General features: G+C 42.0%; 1 protein-coding gene across 1 annotated transcript in view; it reads right to left on the bottom strand.

Annotated features, from left to right (window-relative positions):
• Nucleotides 1–3,769: 3,769 nt before the first annotated feature.
• LOC124145234 overlaps nucleotides 3,770–17,948 on the bottom strand; it is a 66,031-nt gene continuing 51,852 nt past the window's right edge. The window contains exon 4 of the mRNA XM_046514962.2: nucleotides 3,770–5,469. Coding sequence (XP_046370918.1) covers nucleotides 5,425–5,469 — 45 coding nt within the window. The 3' untranslated portion in view covers nucleotides 3,770–5,424. The remainder of the gene's footprint in view (nucleotides 5,470–17,948) is intronic.

Genomic DNA, 17,948 nt, shown 5'->3' on the forward strand with positions numbered 1-17,948 from the left:
CCTGTGCAAAGCGCACAGGTCACAAATCAGGTGGAGGTGAGACCTTGGACAGGTGACCGCGCTTCGGCAGCTTGGCTCCTGAGAGGTCTAGGGCTTCGGTCCTGCCCCACACTGAAACACATGCAACACATGTGGTGTCTGCTTTGGTAAGCGACTTTGTTTTAAATGTGCCTCTGTTCACCCAGCAGTGAATGGGTACCCGGTAGGATGAGATGACAATGTTGTTGTTGACCATTTCGCCTAGCAGGCAGCTTGGGTTGTATACTCTACAGGGTGATGAGAATGATTCTTGATTGTGCACTGATCCAGTGACCGTGGTAATGATGGCACTTTGAACATGGGGGGGGGGGGGGGGGGGGGGGGGCAGTCGTCTAAGGCGCCGCGATTCGCTGTGCAGATTTGCGTCTCTTGGGAACGCCAGAAACCTATGGTTGTGGGTTCGAATCCCGGTTCACCCCGATTATGTTTCTAGGTTTGTCAGCACCATTCCCTTGCTCTTTGGTTTCACCGAAATGGAAAACGTCTGAGACCTGCATCACTTCGGGCTTTCCTCCCACATTAAGCTGACACGCCGTAATATAACTGGAATTCTGTTAAAAGCGGCGTTAAACCCAACTCACTCACTTTGAGCATGCCCCTGAGTTGTGTGGAAATATGCGCATTATAAATAGCTTATTACCTACTATCGCCTACATGTGTCCGTGACAGTGATTTTATACATGTTCTGCATTGCCCTGATAGCAATCACATTCGGCTACACAGTTTATAACCAACATGGGTATATTACTCTTCTTACTCGCATGCCATCACGATGTTATACACCCTCGTGCTACATGATCATGACGTTAACCTCACAGTTGCTAAGCTTATTATCGCAACTGACATTAAAAGCCTTTATCACATCATAATTACCCATTAGGTATTCCTGATTAAATACTGTCATGCGCCTCCTATCATGCGCCAGCTTCTGGCTCTCGTCGTACGATGCGAATACATGTACAGTAAACTACGATAATGACGTACTCAAAGGGACTACTAATTTTAATTCGTTATAACCGTTGTTCGTTATAAGCATATTTACAGCATAACTACAGCAAATAGTCGGGACCAAAAAAGTAAGTTCGTTATATCCGTCAGTTCGTTAAAAGCGTGTTCGTTATAACCGTAGTTTACTGTACATGTATTCGCATCGTACGACGAGAGCCAGAAGCTGGCACATGATAGGAGACGCATGTGAGTGGTGGGACTCAGGGACTTGCTAATAATATCGACCACTAGATTGACTGGTCCAGATTCGATTATATAAGGCGGCCGTGATATAGCAGTAATATTAATATTGTTGAGTGTGGTGTCCAAGAACTAAAAAACTAACATATCAGCATATGTGTCGTCATACTATAGGGTTAGAATTGTTCATTCTGTGCTGGTTGTAGCTGGGTTGAGTTTGTGTTATAGCACCCTGACGACGTAGATTGTTACTCACAATATCAATCACTGGCCTGTCTGGTCCAGTTTTTTTACGAATATTTACATGCCGTCGTCGCTTAACTGGAATATTGCTGTGTGGTCGTTAAACAACACACACACACACACACACACACACACACACACACACACACACACACACACACACACACACTGATATCAGCACAAATGTCTAACTGTCTGCATAGATAGTGTTCACTTTCATATGGAAACCTGGAATGAATGGACATTGTCGTGTTCTCGCATTGTCGCCATTACAAATACAAGCGAAAAGTGTCAAAATTAGCCAAAGCGCGACATAGTTTGACCGTTGTCGCACTGTCACCTTTTGGTAAAATAAAAGAAATATTATTCCAGGCGCGACAATGCGACACATGGCCAAAATGTCGCGTTGTCGCATTGTCGCGCTTTGGTTAATTTTAACACTTTTTGCTTGTTTTTGTGAGGGCGACAATGTCGCTTCCTGGATTCCATACTTTCGATTGGAGAGGTGTAGAGTGGTGGTGAAAGGCACGGGGAAGATGACAGTGGCTGTAAAGGTGGGTCGGTGGATGACGCTTGTACCGTTTTTTCAAGCAATATTAAGGCGGGGTTCATACGAACGAGCTTCACATGTGTACCCATGAGAGGAATCGAACCGGTGAATAGATGTGACGAGAAAGAGCTTCAAACATCACGCTACCATACCGCCTCGATTATAATAACGATGGTCACGAGCGATGAAGAACGTTGAATATGAAGCTTTTAACAGTAATGGATGGGTTAGTGAGTGAGTTTATTTTATCGCCGCTTTGAACATTGTCTCAGTTATATCACGTAGTGTCACCTTGATATGAAGCAATTCCAACATTTGTACAAGTAGCATCCGTTGACACTGGTACGAACACCTGTATGACCAAGGAAAGCAAGGATTATAATTATCAGGGCGAATCTGGGATTCAAACCCATAATCACCGTATCCTAACTAAGGGAGCCCCTAAACAACTAGTTGTTTCACCTACACTGCACACCACTTAAGGTGGACCAAGGATCAAACACTCCTGAAAGGAAAGAGTGTTTTGTGATCAATATTCACTTAACCGTTGACCGGTAGGGAACGGCATGTTTATCCCATCTCGCTAATGCCGTACACCGCCAGTGGTATTACGAGAATGTCTGCGTGTGCTTGTGTACGGGATTAGACGTTTTTCTCGTTTGTTGCTACGACTGTTGATTAAAACCAGCCACATTTTCACCGGAACCAAACACTGACAGTCACGCAGACTGCAACAAACCAAATTGCCACACACTCGGTTTGAACGCGGTTTCCAATGACAAAGTTGCGGGTTTTAATCATTGCTCTATGGGGATTGTGTATTGTTTTGTAATTGTTGTTGTTGTAATTTCGTGGTTATTTCTATTTAAAATATTATATTCTATAGTTTTGTTGTTCTCTGCTGGTTTTATCTGGTAAACCTGTTTGTGGGTTCGAATTCCGTATACACTTGTTCTGTCAGCTCCAAAGCCAAGCGACCAGTGAAGATCCAGGGTAGAATAATTATTCAGTAACCCATTCTTCCTGTAAAAGGCGACTATGCTTGTTGTAAGATCTAGAGGAGACTAACGGATTCGGGTGGTGCGGCTCCCTGACTTGGTTGATGCATATCATCGATCCTAATTGCGTGGATCGAGGCTCATGATGTCAATCACTGGATTGTCTGGTCTAGACTCGATTATTTACAGACCGCCGTCATATAGCTGGAATATTGCTGAATGCGGCGTTAAAAAAACCAACCAACCAAAGCCAAGCTCGTCGGTTTCACTCGAGTGAAGTATCCCGAATTAAGCTGGTATGCTGTTATGTAACCTATTGTCGGAGCGCTGAACTCATTTCCCGGCTTCCACATGGCTTTGACTAAGGTGAGTGAGTGAGTGAGTGAGTTGGGTTTAACGCCGCTTTTAACAGTATTCCAGTTATATCGCGGCGTGTCAGCTTAATGTGGGAGGAAAGCCCGAAGTGATGCAGGTCTCAGACGTTTATCACTTCGGTGAAACCCACGAGCACGGGTATGGTGCTGACAAACCTAGAAACATAATCGGGGCGAACCGGGATTCGAACCCACAATCATAGGGTTCTGGCGTGCCCAATGGACGCAACTCTGCACAGCGAATCGCGGCGCCCCAATCTTTGACTAAGGCATATGTGTCACAAAATCAACCGTAGTAATATGACGACTGTAACTAAACAGTCACGGTCATAACATTCACGTTCTCCAATCAGACCAAAAAAAACAAATGCAAGAGATGACGTCACATGGCTCGATCCGTCTCATAGATGAACTGTTTATTTCATCTTTCAACGTTATCCATACACGATCTGCCACAAGGACATGTATAAACAGTCATTCAAGTGACAGTTAAACCTATATCACATCATTGCAGCCTTTACACAAAGAACAGCGTGGGTATAATGACATATAAAATAGCCACTTCTTCTACCCTGATATCGTCACTTGAATACATGTTTACAGGCGAGAATACAGAACATGCTGTCACATGTGACCATTTGAAACAAAGGCAATAGAAAAACCTCACAGCACGCCATACAAACTGGTAGGAATTAATAGTTTTGGAATCGGAATGGAACATGGTACCAAAGAGAGCAATGCAGGTAGTGTCTGAATTCCTTTAAGTAGGAACCTGTAGGAATTAATAGCTTTGGAATCGGAATGGAACATTGTACCAAAGAGAGCCATGAAGGTAGTGTCTGAATTCCTTTAAGTAGGAACCTGTAGGAATTAATAGTTCTGGAATCGGAATGGAACATTGTACCAAAGAGAGCCATGCAGGTAGTGTCTGAATTCCTTTAAGTAGGAACCTGTAGGAATTAACAGCTTTGGAATCGGAATGGAACATTGTACCAAAGAGAGCAATGCAGGTAGTGTCTGAATTCCTTTAAGTATGAATAAAGTTTATGTAAGAGAGGAGGCACATTCTTTCTTCTCCTCTCATGTCTCCGTTGGGTTAGCAGCTTCTTGAGATTTCCTTTCTCTTCCAAACTTTTGGATCAATGAATAAAATCCATTTTTATACAATATGCACATACACCTATGTAATGTTTCATATTTTATATGGAATATAAGCAGTATAACATCGTGTCAACCTACAACAGCATTACTACAATATTTCCATTCTTCTGTTATCAATGCAATCTTTTCTTCGATTATTAAAATTAGAAACGGAAAACAATATTGTAATGACTTGCTTTTACATGCAGATCCCTGATTTGGGAATAAAAACTTTTAAAGAAAAAGATTTCGAATCAAATGTATCCTTCTGGAAACGTTGTTCAGAATTACCAATCTTCCTGTGTATCAGTTCCGTTTTGTTCAAAATGTCCACCTCTAGAGGTAATAACGTCAAGAAACGACCTGAAAATAGTTCATAAATCTTTCTGTGAAGGTAAATGACATGACGAATGTTGCAACATCAAATAGGTGGCCCCCGCTTCGTGTTGTAATTGTGTCCTCATATCCGGCATTAGCCATACTCATCCTGTCTTGTCAATGGCGCTTCCTTGGAGAATCCTTTGATCGCTCATTTGAATACCCAGCGAGAACACGTGTAGCTATGTTAGAGACTCTTCATATTGTAATAATTGATGATTAAATCAAACGCACATTCTAATTTCCCTTGATGAACCTTTCTGAAAGTTCGCATGATGGTCGAGTTCGAAAATCAGTCACGGAATATTGTTCAAATCTGACTTTTAAAGTTTGTAAGATTCGGCTTGTCAGGTTGTTACTGGTGAGTAGTTATAATGAAATGGAGTATTGATTTTCAAATCCGTTCGACTTCAGCTGTTAATAGGCATCATCGTTTTCTTTCAAAAAGTGCACTTGCTTTTGAAACGGACCGAGATTTCGTGACGCTGTGCTCTTGGTTGGCGAGATTCTGGCCCTAGGCAAGCCTCTCAGCGGCCAGTCGTAGCTTTCTTTGAAGCATCTATTAAAAAAACATACAAAAATTGGTTTAATATATCTGTGTAGGACAACTAGTTTTTCCTATGTAATCTTAACTGAAATTAATAGCATTAAACATCATAAAACTCTGGCACAATCTTTCATGTGTGAACGAGTAGGACATACACACTCGTTATTATCGCGATGAGTATGTCCGTCAGTTGGGTGTAACGCCACCTTGAACAGCTCTTACATAAAAGCGGTAAACGTCCCCGGCCTCTGTTGTTAAAACGTTTTGATAGAAATGAAATACTGTGCATAGCACATGAAAGCGAACCCATGCTCACTCAATGAACGGAGTTTAAATACAACTGCTCAGTTTAAATTCATTATAACATAAAGTTGCTAAGTAATTGAATACATATTGGTATATTGTACACAAGTCAAATAACACAGCTATTTGAACACCACAACGGTTGCACTTGTCCGGTCCTACCGAAGGCATTATTAATTGGCTGCTCTACATACATAGAACATACATCTCCACAACAGCCTGTACCAAGTAGAATCCAATTGTTCTCCTCCTATGGCATACACATAGTATTTCATACAAGGTAGCTTTCAAGCTTCTGTCTGAGGTTTGGGGGATGCGCCAATATTTCTGACATGTGAGCTGAATCCTCCGGGCTGAGGGGAGACAGTTTGAGCGCTGACGTGAACGGTTCCACAGATATGGTCACAAATAGGACATTTCCGCCGGGGCTATCATTCTCGATGGCAGCTGACCTTGAGTGCGTTGCCTTTGATGTGGATTGATATCCCACATATACACAAAGACAACATGAAACGGCGTTAATGAACCGTGGCTTGTTTATGCTCAATCACAAACTCAGTTGCTAATGAATTGGAAAAATAAAACATGAATGTTTTTTGTAAATAAATACCATGAGAAAAGACAACTATCCATGAAATGAAAGGCAAGGGAATCAAACGTACGGTATCAGGAGATGTGTTCGGTATTAGGAGGTGTGTACGGTATCAGGAGGTGTGTTCGGTATTAGGTGGTGTGTACGGTACCAGGAGGTGTGTTCGGTATCAGGAGGTGTGTATACGGTATCAGGAGGTGTGTTCGGTATTAGGTGGTGTGTACGGTATCAGGAGGTGTGTTCGGTATCAGGAGGTGTGTTTACGGTATCAGGAGGTGTGATCGGTATCAGGAGGTGTGTATACGGTATCAGGAGGTGTGTTCGGTATTAGGTGGTGTGTACGGTATCAGGAGGTGTGTTTACGGTATCAGGAGGTGTGTTTACGGTATCAGGAGGTGTGTTTACGGTATCAGGAGGTGTGTATACGGTATCAGGAGGTGTGTTTACGGTATCAGGAGGTGTGTTTACGGTATCAGGAGGTGTGTTCGGTATCAGGAGGTGTGTTTACGGTATCAGGAGGTGTGTTCGGTTTTAGGTGGTGTGTACGGTATCAGGAGGTGTGTTCGGTATTAGGTGGTGTGTACGGTATCAGGAGATGTGTTTACGGTATCAGGAGGTGTGTTCGGTATTAGGTGGTGTGTACGGTATCAGGGGGTGTGTTCGGTATTAGGTGGTGTGTACGGTATCAGGAGGTGTGTTTACGGTATCAGGAGGTGTGTTCGGTATAAGGTGGTGTGAACGGTATCAGGAGGTGTGTTTACGGTATCAGGAGGTGTGTATACGGTATCAGGAGGTGTGTTAGGTATCAGGAGGTGTGTTTACGGTATCAGGAGGTGTGTTCGGTTTTAGGTGGTGTGTACGGTATCAGGAGGTGTGTTCGGTATTAGGTGGTGTGTACGGTATCAGGAGGTGTGTTTACGGTATCAGGAGGTGTGTTCGGTTTTAGGTGGTGTGTACGGTATCAGGAGGTGTGTTCGGTATTAGGTGGTGTATACGGTATCAGGAGGTGTGTTTACAGTATCAGGAGGTGTGTTCGGTATTAGGTGGTGTGTACGGTATCAGGAGGTGTGTTTACGGTATCAGGAGGTGTGTATACGGTATCAGGAGGTGTGTTAGGTATCAGGAGGTGTGTATACGGTATCAGGAGGTGTGTTCGGTATTAGGTGGTGTGTACGGTATCATGAGGTGTGTTCGGTATCAGGAGGTGTGTATACGGTATCAGGAGGTGTGTTCGGTATCAGGAGGTGTGTATACGGTATCAGGAGGTGTGTTCGGTATTAGGTGGTGTGTACGGTATCAGGAGGTGTGTTCGGCATTAGGTGGTGTGTACGGTATCAGGAGGTGTGTATACGGTATCAGGAGGTGTGTTCGGTATTAGGTGGTGTGTACGGTACCAGGAGGTGTGTTCGGTATCAGGAGGTGTGTTTACGGTATCAGGAGGTGTGTTCGGTATTAGGTGGTGTGTACGGTATCAGGAAATGTGTACACGAGTTATGGGATAAAGGTGTTTCAGTGGACTAACGGACCACTATTCGCTGTACAGAATTGAGTCCTTTAACAATGATAGGATTCGCCGGTTTTGGTCTCGAATTCCAGATTCGCCCCGATTATGATTCTTGATCTGTTAACAAATTCTATTGCATATTTGTTAACGTCTAAAACCTTCACCACTACATGTTATCCTCCCACTTTAAGCCGTTTTATATCTGAAATACCGATCAAAGCTATCCCAGATTACTCACTCAAATACGTTCGTTGCTGTTTTCAATTATGATCTGTAGTTCATAGACCATAATTCTGTAGATCATATCGAAATGTTTCCTACTCAAACATCCATTTAATTAAATGATGCAACAAAAGAAATCTTCATTTATACCATAGCAACAACCTAAACACACAAGCCAAAAAGTCTTTCTTCCTTCCCTAAGAACTCCCCATCAAGACAACGTGATCTTTAAAAAGAACAGCCCCTGCCAACAAAGGCATCTGTAGTATTATCCCAAGTAATCATCTTAGCACATCAAATAAATACCCTATTAGAATCCGCCATGCACTATGGATTCATAGTGTAGAAGCAGACGAAGCAGCGATGCCTTCCCAACAGGGAATCAAACAAGACACTTCGTCACTAACAACATCAGTTTAGGTGGGAATCACAGATAAGGATCCCTGGGCAAAAATTGATATGTAATTATGAAATGTTACTAATCCGCTCGAACCTTGGTCCGAAACGCAAACAAGATTAAGCCCTAAGCTGTGTGTCTTTGAGACTTAATAAACAGCTTAAGCCATCAGTGAGTATACACATGATTGATGACGGTGTAGAACTTGCTCAATGTTGTGTTTGACAAACGCGCATTATCGCAAGGAAAAACTAATATGAGTAAGGTTGGTATTCCATATTATTTGATGGGAGATCAATTATTAGCCGAGGGGAGACCAGGGCATAAAATTGATTTTGGTCTGAGTGCTGGTTTGGTCTAACTGCTAACGTCAACAGCGTATAATGTTTAAATGCACGCAGAAAAAAACTGGGATTGATATATGCCAAAGGTGAGTCTGGGTCATTTGAAATTCTCGTAGTTATGCTTTTAACTTTAATAGTCGTAGCGCCAATAAAGAAGAGAGATATGTACACCGAAAACGTCAAATTCTACACTGACACCCTCGTTGTCATAACGTCAAACTTAATCTTATTGCTCCTGATGGCACATTTGGAACTTGGAACCAAAAGTCTAAGCAGTCTAAAATGGTCTACTAAAGCCTACCATGTAGATGCATCGTTGCCACGTTGCAAATCCAAACCCTTCTTACGTGTTACATTCACTAAGGAGTTAAAAAAATCTGAATCACCCATTATGGCTGCTATGTTTCACAATAACGAGGTGAGCTGTCCACATTACAAGTCGTGGAGATCTCCATTACTTGAGGCAAGTTTCAAGGATTATAAAAGGCTCTTTGTTTTCCCACCGTAAAGACTGCCCTGTTGATTGTATCCTATATATATATATCTTAAGTACCTCGGTTCAACTACGTTAAAGTGGCAACGTTCCCTATTCGTGTGCAAGTCAAAGTCAGCATAGTTATAGCAATGTTTAAGATATCAGATGTGTCTTTGTTGGTAATGTCTCATAAAATAATCTTCTCTTACTTTCTATGTGATCAGTTTAACTATCTACCTGGTAGACCACGTTGTGTATCACTGGCCCTAAGATCAACATGTTTGACCAACCAGGAGGGACCTTAAAGCCTAAGTCACACTTGCGTTAAATAACGTACTTAAGCGAAAAAAAGTCTTACGTAGTGCAACGTATCCCTACGTGGTTCATCTTAGCTGTCAGTGGTTATCTGTGTTCATAACGTAGCCATTAACGTGAGAAAAAAAATCTTAGGGATTTATCTGTTGTGCATGCACAACAGAGAGCCACGTAAGCTGACATTTTTGTTAACGTAGGAGTAACTGAGTTTAATCTGGTTAGATGTAGTCTGCGGTAGTTATAACCATAGTCTACTGTAGCCAAACGTAACGAACATCGTAGTTATCAAGGCATAAAATATCTACGAACAACTACGATAAACTACATCTTAGTAGGGGCATAAGTCCGTCTAACTTCGTTTAACTTCACATGACCCGGTTATACTACACTACACTACATTTACCTTATTTACATTAAAGAACGTTTCAATACAGTGAACTAAGTATTTGTACAGTCTAAAGTAGCTTAACGTAGGAAAACGTAGATAATGTGTAGCACACTTTTCGTACTTTAATGTTAATCACTCTAGTACAACATACATACTTGTCTGTAATTTGACGGACGTTTCCCTAGTAACACTTTGATATAGAAACGTTGTTCGACGTAGTCAAGCTTTTTTTTACATATTTCGACACGTTAGTGTTATATTGGCTACGTCAATATCCCTAAGGATAACTACAGCTACTAACGCAAGTGTGAATGCCGCTTTAAGGGTGATAGGATACAATTGTGTTTTGACGTCATAAACACGTTTGACGTCAACTTACTTCAGTGAAGATAGCCACGTGTGATGATATGTAATAAATATTAAGTGAAGCTTGTGAATTGTATTTTTGTGCTCCGATGTGACTTTTCAACAACAAGGTCATGGTTCGTGACATATATCATCTAAAACATGCGGAACGTAGTACCAGCGATCCCAGCTCACTGTCTACATTCAATGTGGTAAACTACGTTCTATACTAGCGATCCCAGCTCTCTGTCTACAATCAATAAAGTAAATCACGTTCTATACCAGCAATCCCAGCTCACTGTCTACAATCCATATGGTAAACCACGTTCTATACCAGCGGTCCCAGCTCACTGTCTACAATCAACATGGAAAACCACGTTCTATACCAGCGATTCCAGATCACTGTCCATATTGTAAACCACGTTCTATACCAGCGGTCCCAGCTCACTGTCTACAATCAACATGGAAAACCACGTTCTATACCAGCGATTCCAGATCACTGTCCATATTGTAAACCACGTTCTATACCAGCGGTCCAAGCTCACTGTCTACAATCCGTATGGTAAACCACGTTCTATACCAGTGATCCCAGCTCACAGTCTACTATCCACATGGTAAACCACGTTCAATGCCAGTGATCCCAGCTCACTGTCAACAATCCACATGGTAAACCACGTTCTATACCAGCGATCCCAGTTCACTGTCTACTATCCACATGGTAAACCATGTTCAACACCAGCGATCCCAGCTCACTGTCTACAATCCAAATGGTAAACCACGTTCTATGAAAGCGATCACAGCTCACAGTCTACTACCCATATGGTAAACCACGTTCTATGAAAGCGATCACAGCTCACTTTCTACTATCCATATTGTAAACCACGTTCTACACCAGCGGTCCCAGCTCACTGTCTACAATCAATATCGTAAGCCACGTTCTATACCAGCAATCTCAGCTCACTGTCTATAATCCATATGGTAAACCACGTTCTACATCAGCGGTCCCAGCTCACTGTCTACTATCCATGTGGTAAGCCACGTTCTATACCAGCGATCCCAGCTCACTGTCTACAATCCATATCGTAAGCCACGTTCTATACCAGCAATCTCAGCTCACTGTCTACTATCCATGTGGTAAGCCACGTTCTACACCAGCGATCCCAGCGATCCCAGCGATCCCAGCTCACTGTCTACAATCAACATGGAAAACCACGTTCTATACCAGTGATCTTAGCTCACTGTCTACTATTCATATTGTAAACCACGTTCTATACCAGTGATCATAGCTCACCGTCTACTATCCGTATGGTAAACCACGTTCTATACCAGATATCCCAGCTCACTGTCTACTACCCATATTGTAAACCACGTTCTATGCCAGCGATCCCAGCTCACTGTCTACAATCAACATGGAAAACCACGTTCTATGCCAGCGATCTCAGCTAAATGTCTATAATCCTTATGGTAAACCACGTTCTACACTAGCGATCCCAAATTACTGCCTACTATCCATGTGGTAAACCACGTTCTATACCAGCGATCCCAGCTCACTGTCTACAATCAACATGGAAAACCACGTTCTATACCAGCGATCCCAGCTCACTGTCTACAATCAACATGGAAAACCACGATCTATACCAGTGATCCTAGCTCACTGTCTTCTATCCGTATGGTAAGCCACGTTCTATACCAGCGATCCCAGTTCACTGTCTACTATCCACATGGAAAACCACGTTCTATGCCAGCGATCTCAGCTAAATGTCTATAATCCTTATGGTAAACCACGTTCTACACTAGCGATCCCAACTTACTGCCTACAATCCATGTGGTAAACCATGTTCTATACCAGCGATCCCAGCTCACTGTCTACAATCAACATGGAAAACCACGTTCTTTACCAGTGATCCTAGCTCACTGTCTACTACCCATATCGTAAACCACGTTCTATACCAGTGATCCTAGCTCACTGTCTACTACCCATATGGTAAACCACGTTCTATACCAGCAATCCCCGATCACTGTCTACAATCCATGTGGTAAACCACGTTCTAAAAAAGTGATCCCAGCTCACTGTCTACAATCCATATGGTAAGCCACGTTCTATACCAGTGATCCTAGCTCACTGTCTACAATCCGTATGGTAAACCACGTTCTATTCCAGCGATCCCAGCTCACTGTCTACAATCCATATAGCAAACCACGTTCAATACCAGCGACCCCAGCTCACTGTCTACTTCCCATATGGTTAGCCACGTTCTGTACCAGTGATCCTAGCTCACTGTCTACAATCCGTATGGTAAGCCACGTTCTATGAAAGCGATCACAGCTCACTGTCTACTATCCATATTGTAAACCACGTTCTACACCAGCGGTCCCAGCTCACTGTCTGCAATCCATATCGTAAGCCACGTTCTATACCAGCAATCTCAGCTCACTGTCTCCTACCCACAAGGTAAACCACGTTCAATACCATTGATCCCAGCTCACTGTGTACTACCTATATGGTAAACCACGTTCTATACCAGTGATCCTATCTCACTGTCTCCTACCCACAAGGTAAACCACGTTCAATACCATTGATCCCAGCTAACTGTGTACTACCTATATGGTAAACCACGTTCAATACCAGTGATCCCAGCTCATTGTCTACTACCCATATGGTAAACCACGTTGTATATCAGTGACCCAAACTCACTCTCTACTCTGCCGTAGAATGCGACTACGCTTGTCGTAAGAGGCTTCTAATGGGATCGGGTGGTCAGGCTCGCTGACTTGGTTGATGTATGTCATCGATCCCAATTGCGTTGATCGATGCTCAATCTGTCAATCACTGGATTGTCTGGTCCAAACTCGCTAACTTACAGACCGCCGTCTTATTAGAGCGGGAATATTGCTGAGTGTGGTGTTAAACAACAAACAAACACTCTCTACTATCTACCCGATAAGCCACCTTACAATGAAAGCGACAAAACCCGTTCTATATTCATACGAAATCTCTGCAAACAAAATAGAGTCGATTGTTCAACTCCGACTATATAATGAGCATGTGTTTATGAATCACAATCATAAGCTACGTGTTTTGCCATAAATCCAAGCTTTCTCTCCACTATCTTCTCGATTAGCTCTGATTTACCAGTATGTATGGTCAGTCTAAACATTTGTATCTTGTCTTGAGTCAACTTTGGTCTAATGATTTAAGCGTTGACTCGTCACGCCTGGTGGTCCGGGTTCGATTCCCCACATCTGTAAAACCTATTCGTATTTGTAAAAACGGTGTAATCCACAGCGACTTTCTATTGTGTCTTCATAATACGCCTCACCCTTAGGTATCTACTCTGTAAAGCTTTGACTGACATTTAGACGAAAGCGTTTAGAACGTGTAACCCTATAAACATAACACTGTTGACATTATGTCTAAGATAGCATTGCAGTGTGTGTTTTGTATCTTCAAATCAATGCAATATAGAAGACATTTTGTGCGAAGTAAATAGATCCTTCTTATAACAACAAGTGACTTCTTTGAACTGTTATGCTGTAGATTAAAATCATACTTCCGTTTGGATCTTAATAAACTTGGCCTTTCAAAGATACTCAATAATCACTTTCAAAATCCCAAAATAGGAGAAATTGCTTTTGTAATTCTACAGGAAGGTTTTCTTTAAGCTTTGATTTACAGATATGGCAGAGTATAGACAATCCCACTACATCCTGCCATGTTTGTTTAGTTTCCATTGCATTCAGATCATTAGCTGGATAAACAGGAACGTTTTAGACCACTAATGTAGTCAGTTTATGAAACATAGACGCTTAAAACCGAATATCGACTGGCCATACTGTTTAACAAACACATAACAGAGGATATTGGCATCTCAGGGTTGTTGACGGTGAACTATCTATTGACCATATGACTTCCAACTGCTATCAAGACAATCACGGCGCCTTGGGGTAGATTAGTTGGAAGAGAGTTCTCTCGTCACACGAAGTTCCCGAGTTCTTTTCCCCCAATGGGTAGTATGCCTTATGCCCAGTACCTGTGTCCCTTGCTGTAATATGAGTGGAATAATGTTATACGAAGTTCACTCGTTGCCCACACGAAAAAAAAGTACAAGATCTGAATTATTGCAAAGACGGCGCTTGGGTGACCCTTGCGAATATTAGAAAGCCCCTGCTACAACGAATTTATCTTACCGACATGTCTTAATATGACATTGCAAGAGAATTAAAACGAATTCAAATTGATAGAATTTTTTTGAGCTCGTGGTTTGGGTATAAGGGGTGGGGTATAAATATAATATATATATAGTGGTCCCTTTGTGTTCGTTGTAACCGTAGTTTACTGTAGTATTATCAATAAATGACAGTGATTCATAAACATATGCTTATGATATAATTGGAATCGCACAATGGACTTAAGGTCTTTTTAACCCAGCATAGGTTATGTTGTTAATAGAATGAGTTCAAGTATCAGTACAGAGACACATATATATATTTTTATTATTTCTTATGAGTTACTGCATTGTCTCCAGTGAGTGTATAATTTCAGTCGTGAGAGTCAAACATTTTACCACAATAATTAGCAAATGGGTGCATGGCGTGATGGCTACTGGCTATTACACATGTGTAAGCACATTTCAATTAGCATACAATTATTCAAGTCGGTTATCGCCATTCTGTCGCGTCCAAAGTAACATAATCCAACTTCATTCAAGAAATGTAACATTTGAAAATATTTTGGGGCTTAACACCTGAGCTCACGCAGTACTGTATTGATAACATGACTTGGGTCACAGGGTACCGTGTTGGTAACATGACTTGGCGTCACAGGGTACCGTGTTGGTAACATGACTTGGGTCACAGGGTACCGTGTTGGTAACATGACTGGCGTCACAGGGTACTGTATTGGTAACATGACTGGGGTCACAGGGTACTGTATTGGTAACATGACTGGAGTTACAAGGTACCGTGTTAATAACATGACTGGGGTCACAGGGTACTGTATTGGTAACATGACTGGGGTCACAGGGTACTGTATTGGTAACATGACTGGGGTCACAAGGTACCGTGTTGGTAACATGACTGGGGTCACAGGGTACCGTGTTGGTAACATGACTGGGGTCACAGGGTACTGTATTGGTAACATGACTGGGGTCACAGGGTACCGTGTTGGTAACATGACTGGCGTCACAGGGTACTGTATTGGTAACATGACTGGGGTCACAGGGTACTGTATTGGTAACATGACTGGAGTCACAAGGTACCGTGTTAATAACATGACTGGGGTCACAGGGTACTGTATTGGTAACATGATTGGGGTCACAGGGTACTGTATTGGTAACATGACTGGGGTCACAAGGTACCGTGTTGGTAACATGACTGGGGTCACAGGGTACCGTGTTGGTAACATGACTGGGGTCACAGGGTACCGTGTTGGTAACATGACTGGGGTCACAGGGTACCGTGTTGGTAACGTGACTGGGGTCACAGGGTACCGTATTGGTAACATGACTGGGGTCACAGGGTACCGTGTTGGTAACGTGACTGGGGTCACAGGGTACCGTATTGGTAACATGACTGGGGTCACAGGGTACCGTGTTGGTAACATGACTGGCCTCACATGGTACCGTATCGCGCATGCTCTTTTTACCAAGAGGTCAACGAACGTCATACGACTCTTGGTAGGTAAAGGTTTTAGGTAGACATGTGGAGTACATTTCCAAGTTTGACGCATCAGTGACAAAAATTATGTCCGATGCAATTCTCTATTTTGACGTATACCATTATGATTTTTCGGGTGAACTATTGACTTGCCTTTGCATGTGTTAGTGACCGGTGCGTCCGGTCGGGCAGGATACCCTCACCTTTTCGCAAACACCTGGTATCGTCACTATTTTGATAGTGGTTCACAATCACATGCTCGTGATCCTGTCTGAATCAGCATTTAAGTTCGTATTTAATGTGGACATAGTTTTGTCTCTTTTATTGCAAATACATATATTCGTTTGTGATGATGACATACTTGGATGCGTTTTCATTGCAGAGAGGTGATGTCAGTACCAAATAACACTGTCTGTCATACATTTGTTTAAAGCAGAATTAAGCTAAGTACCATATGGATAGAATGTTTCGTCGGAATGGTACAGAGGTACGGGTGTTAATGAGTTCAAATTCAGACATCCGAATGTTATAATTTTTTTAAAAATGTTATAATAATAATAATAATGATAATAATAATACACACGCCATGCCGCTGTTAAAGGGGTTCTACTGTAGCCCAGAGTGTATTCTGCTAAAACAAACCCTTCTGGAACACAATCCTTCATAATGAACAGCAATATGTTCTTGTGTTTGCCATGGAAGCACGCAAGTGCATACTGTAAACACTGAACTCGACAGATGCAAACACCACCGATTGGAATGCTATTACAAGTGCAGGTTTTGACAATTTTCAGCCACAATCGATTGAATCAAATTAACACTCATTCAACAATAGCCTCTTTGCGAAAAGATTTCATCTGTTTTCTCGAAGACCGGCTATAATTAGGTAATCTAACATCCGTTAACACCAACAGAATGTTGGTCACGAAATAACTCCTGTTGTTCCTCGAGCTGTGTTCACGTCACATAATATAAAACCATACATGACTCTGACTGTCAACATTAGACTTATTAACATGTTTGTAAACATTAGGAGACGGTCCATTCGGGGACATTAACTACCTACTCAGCCTCAACGACACCCAAATGAGTCGACACCAGATAAAATGTGTCACACGACCGATATTATACCTCAAGGAGCAAGTCAACGGGTCAACCCACGCCATGAAGACATTGTCACCATCTTGACTAATTTACACGTCATTACTTCACACTCCAACGAGCAGTATTTCACTTATATCATGGCGTGTCAGCATAATTGGAGAGGAATATATAACGTCAAAGTCAGAGAATAATTAGTCTCTACAACCTGCCGAAACAGAGTCATTGAGCGTAAAAGGCAAACTCGTGGTCAAAATTAGATGCATGGAACCCCGAAACTCATAATACCAGGTGTTTCGTCTTAGACCTTTACAACTTGAAAACCCAACGGTACTGTTAACCAAGGCTTATAATCGGAACACTTTAGTACAAATGATCAACGGTACGCTCCTCCTGATATAACAAATCAATATTTTTTAAGGTTTAATATAATGCATGATAATTATGTCGTGTAGTGTTTTCCCGATCCCCGTATCAATTTGCCTGAAAACGGTTCGTCATAACCAGCACGTTTAAATTGAAAAAATAGAACGGGGTCCAGAAGGTGGGGCCCTCTTTGGGATTCCGGGCTCCAATAGTAGACTATTTAATGCCCGTCCTGCCAAAAATTTGAACCTTATAGAGGAAAATAACGTGTTAATGGTGTATGATAAATACACAAAATAAAAAACAATGTCTATGTAAACTCTGAAGTTGAGGAGTTTATATCTCTTATGTCCACTAACTGCATAACTCTTTCTGTGCCTATTTCTATATAAAGTTTCAAAAATCCTTCGATTTAATAACTTTTTTTTGTGAAAATAAGCTTGATGTTGCAAATACTAATGGGGCATTGCATGCATGATATTTA

Source organism: Haliotis rufescens, unplaced genomic scaffold (genome assembly GCF_023055435.1).
Source record: "Haliotis rufescens isolate VD_foot unplaced genomic scaffold, xgHalRufe1.0.p SCAF_5, whole genome shotgun sequence".
NCBI lineage: Eukaryota > Metazoa > Mollusca > Gastropoda > Lepetellida > Haliotidae > Haliotis > Haliotis rufescens.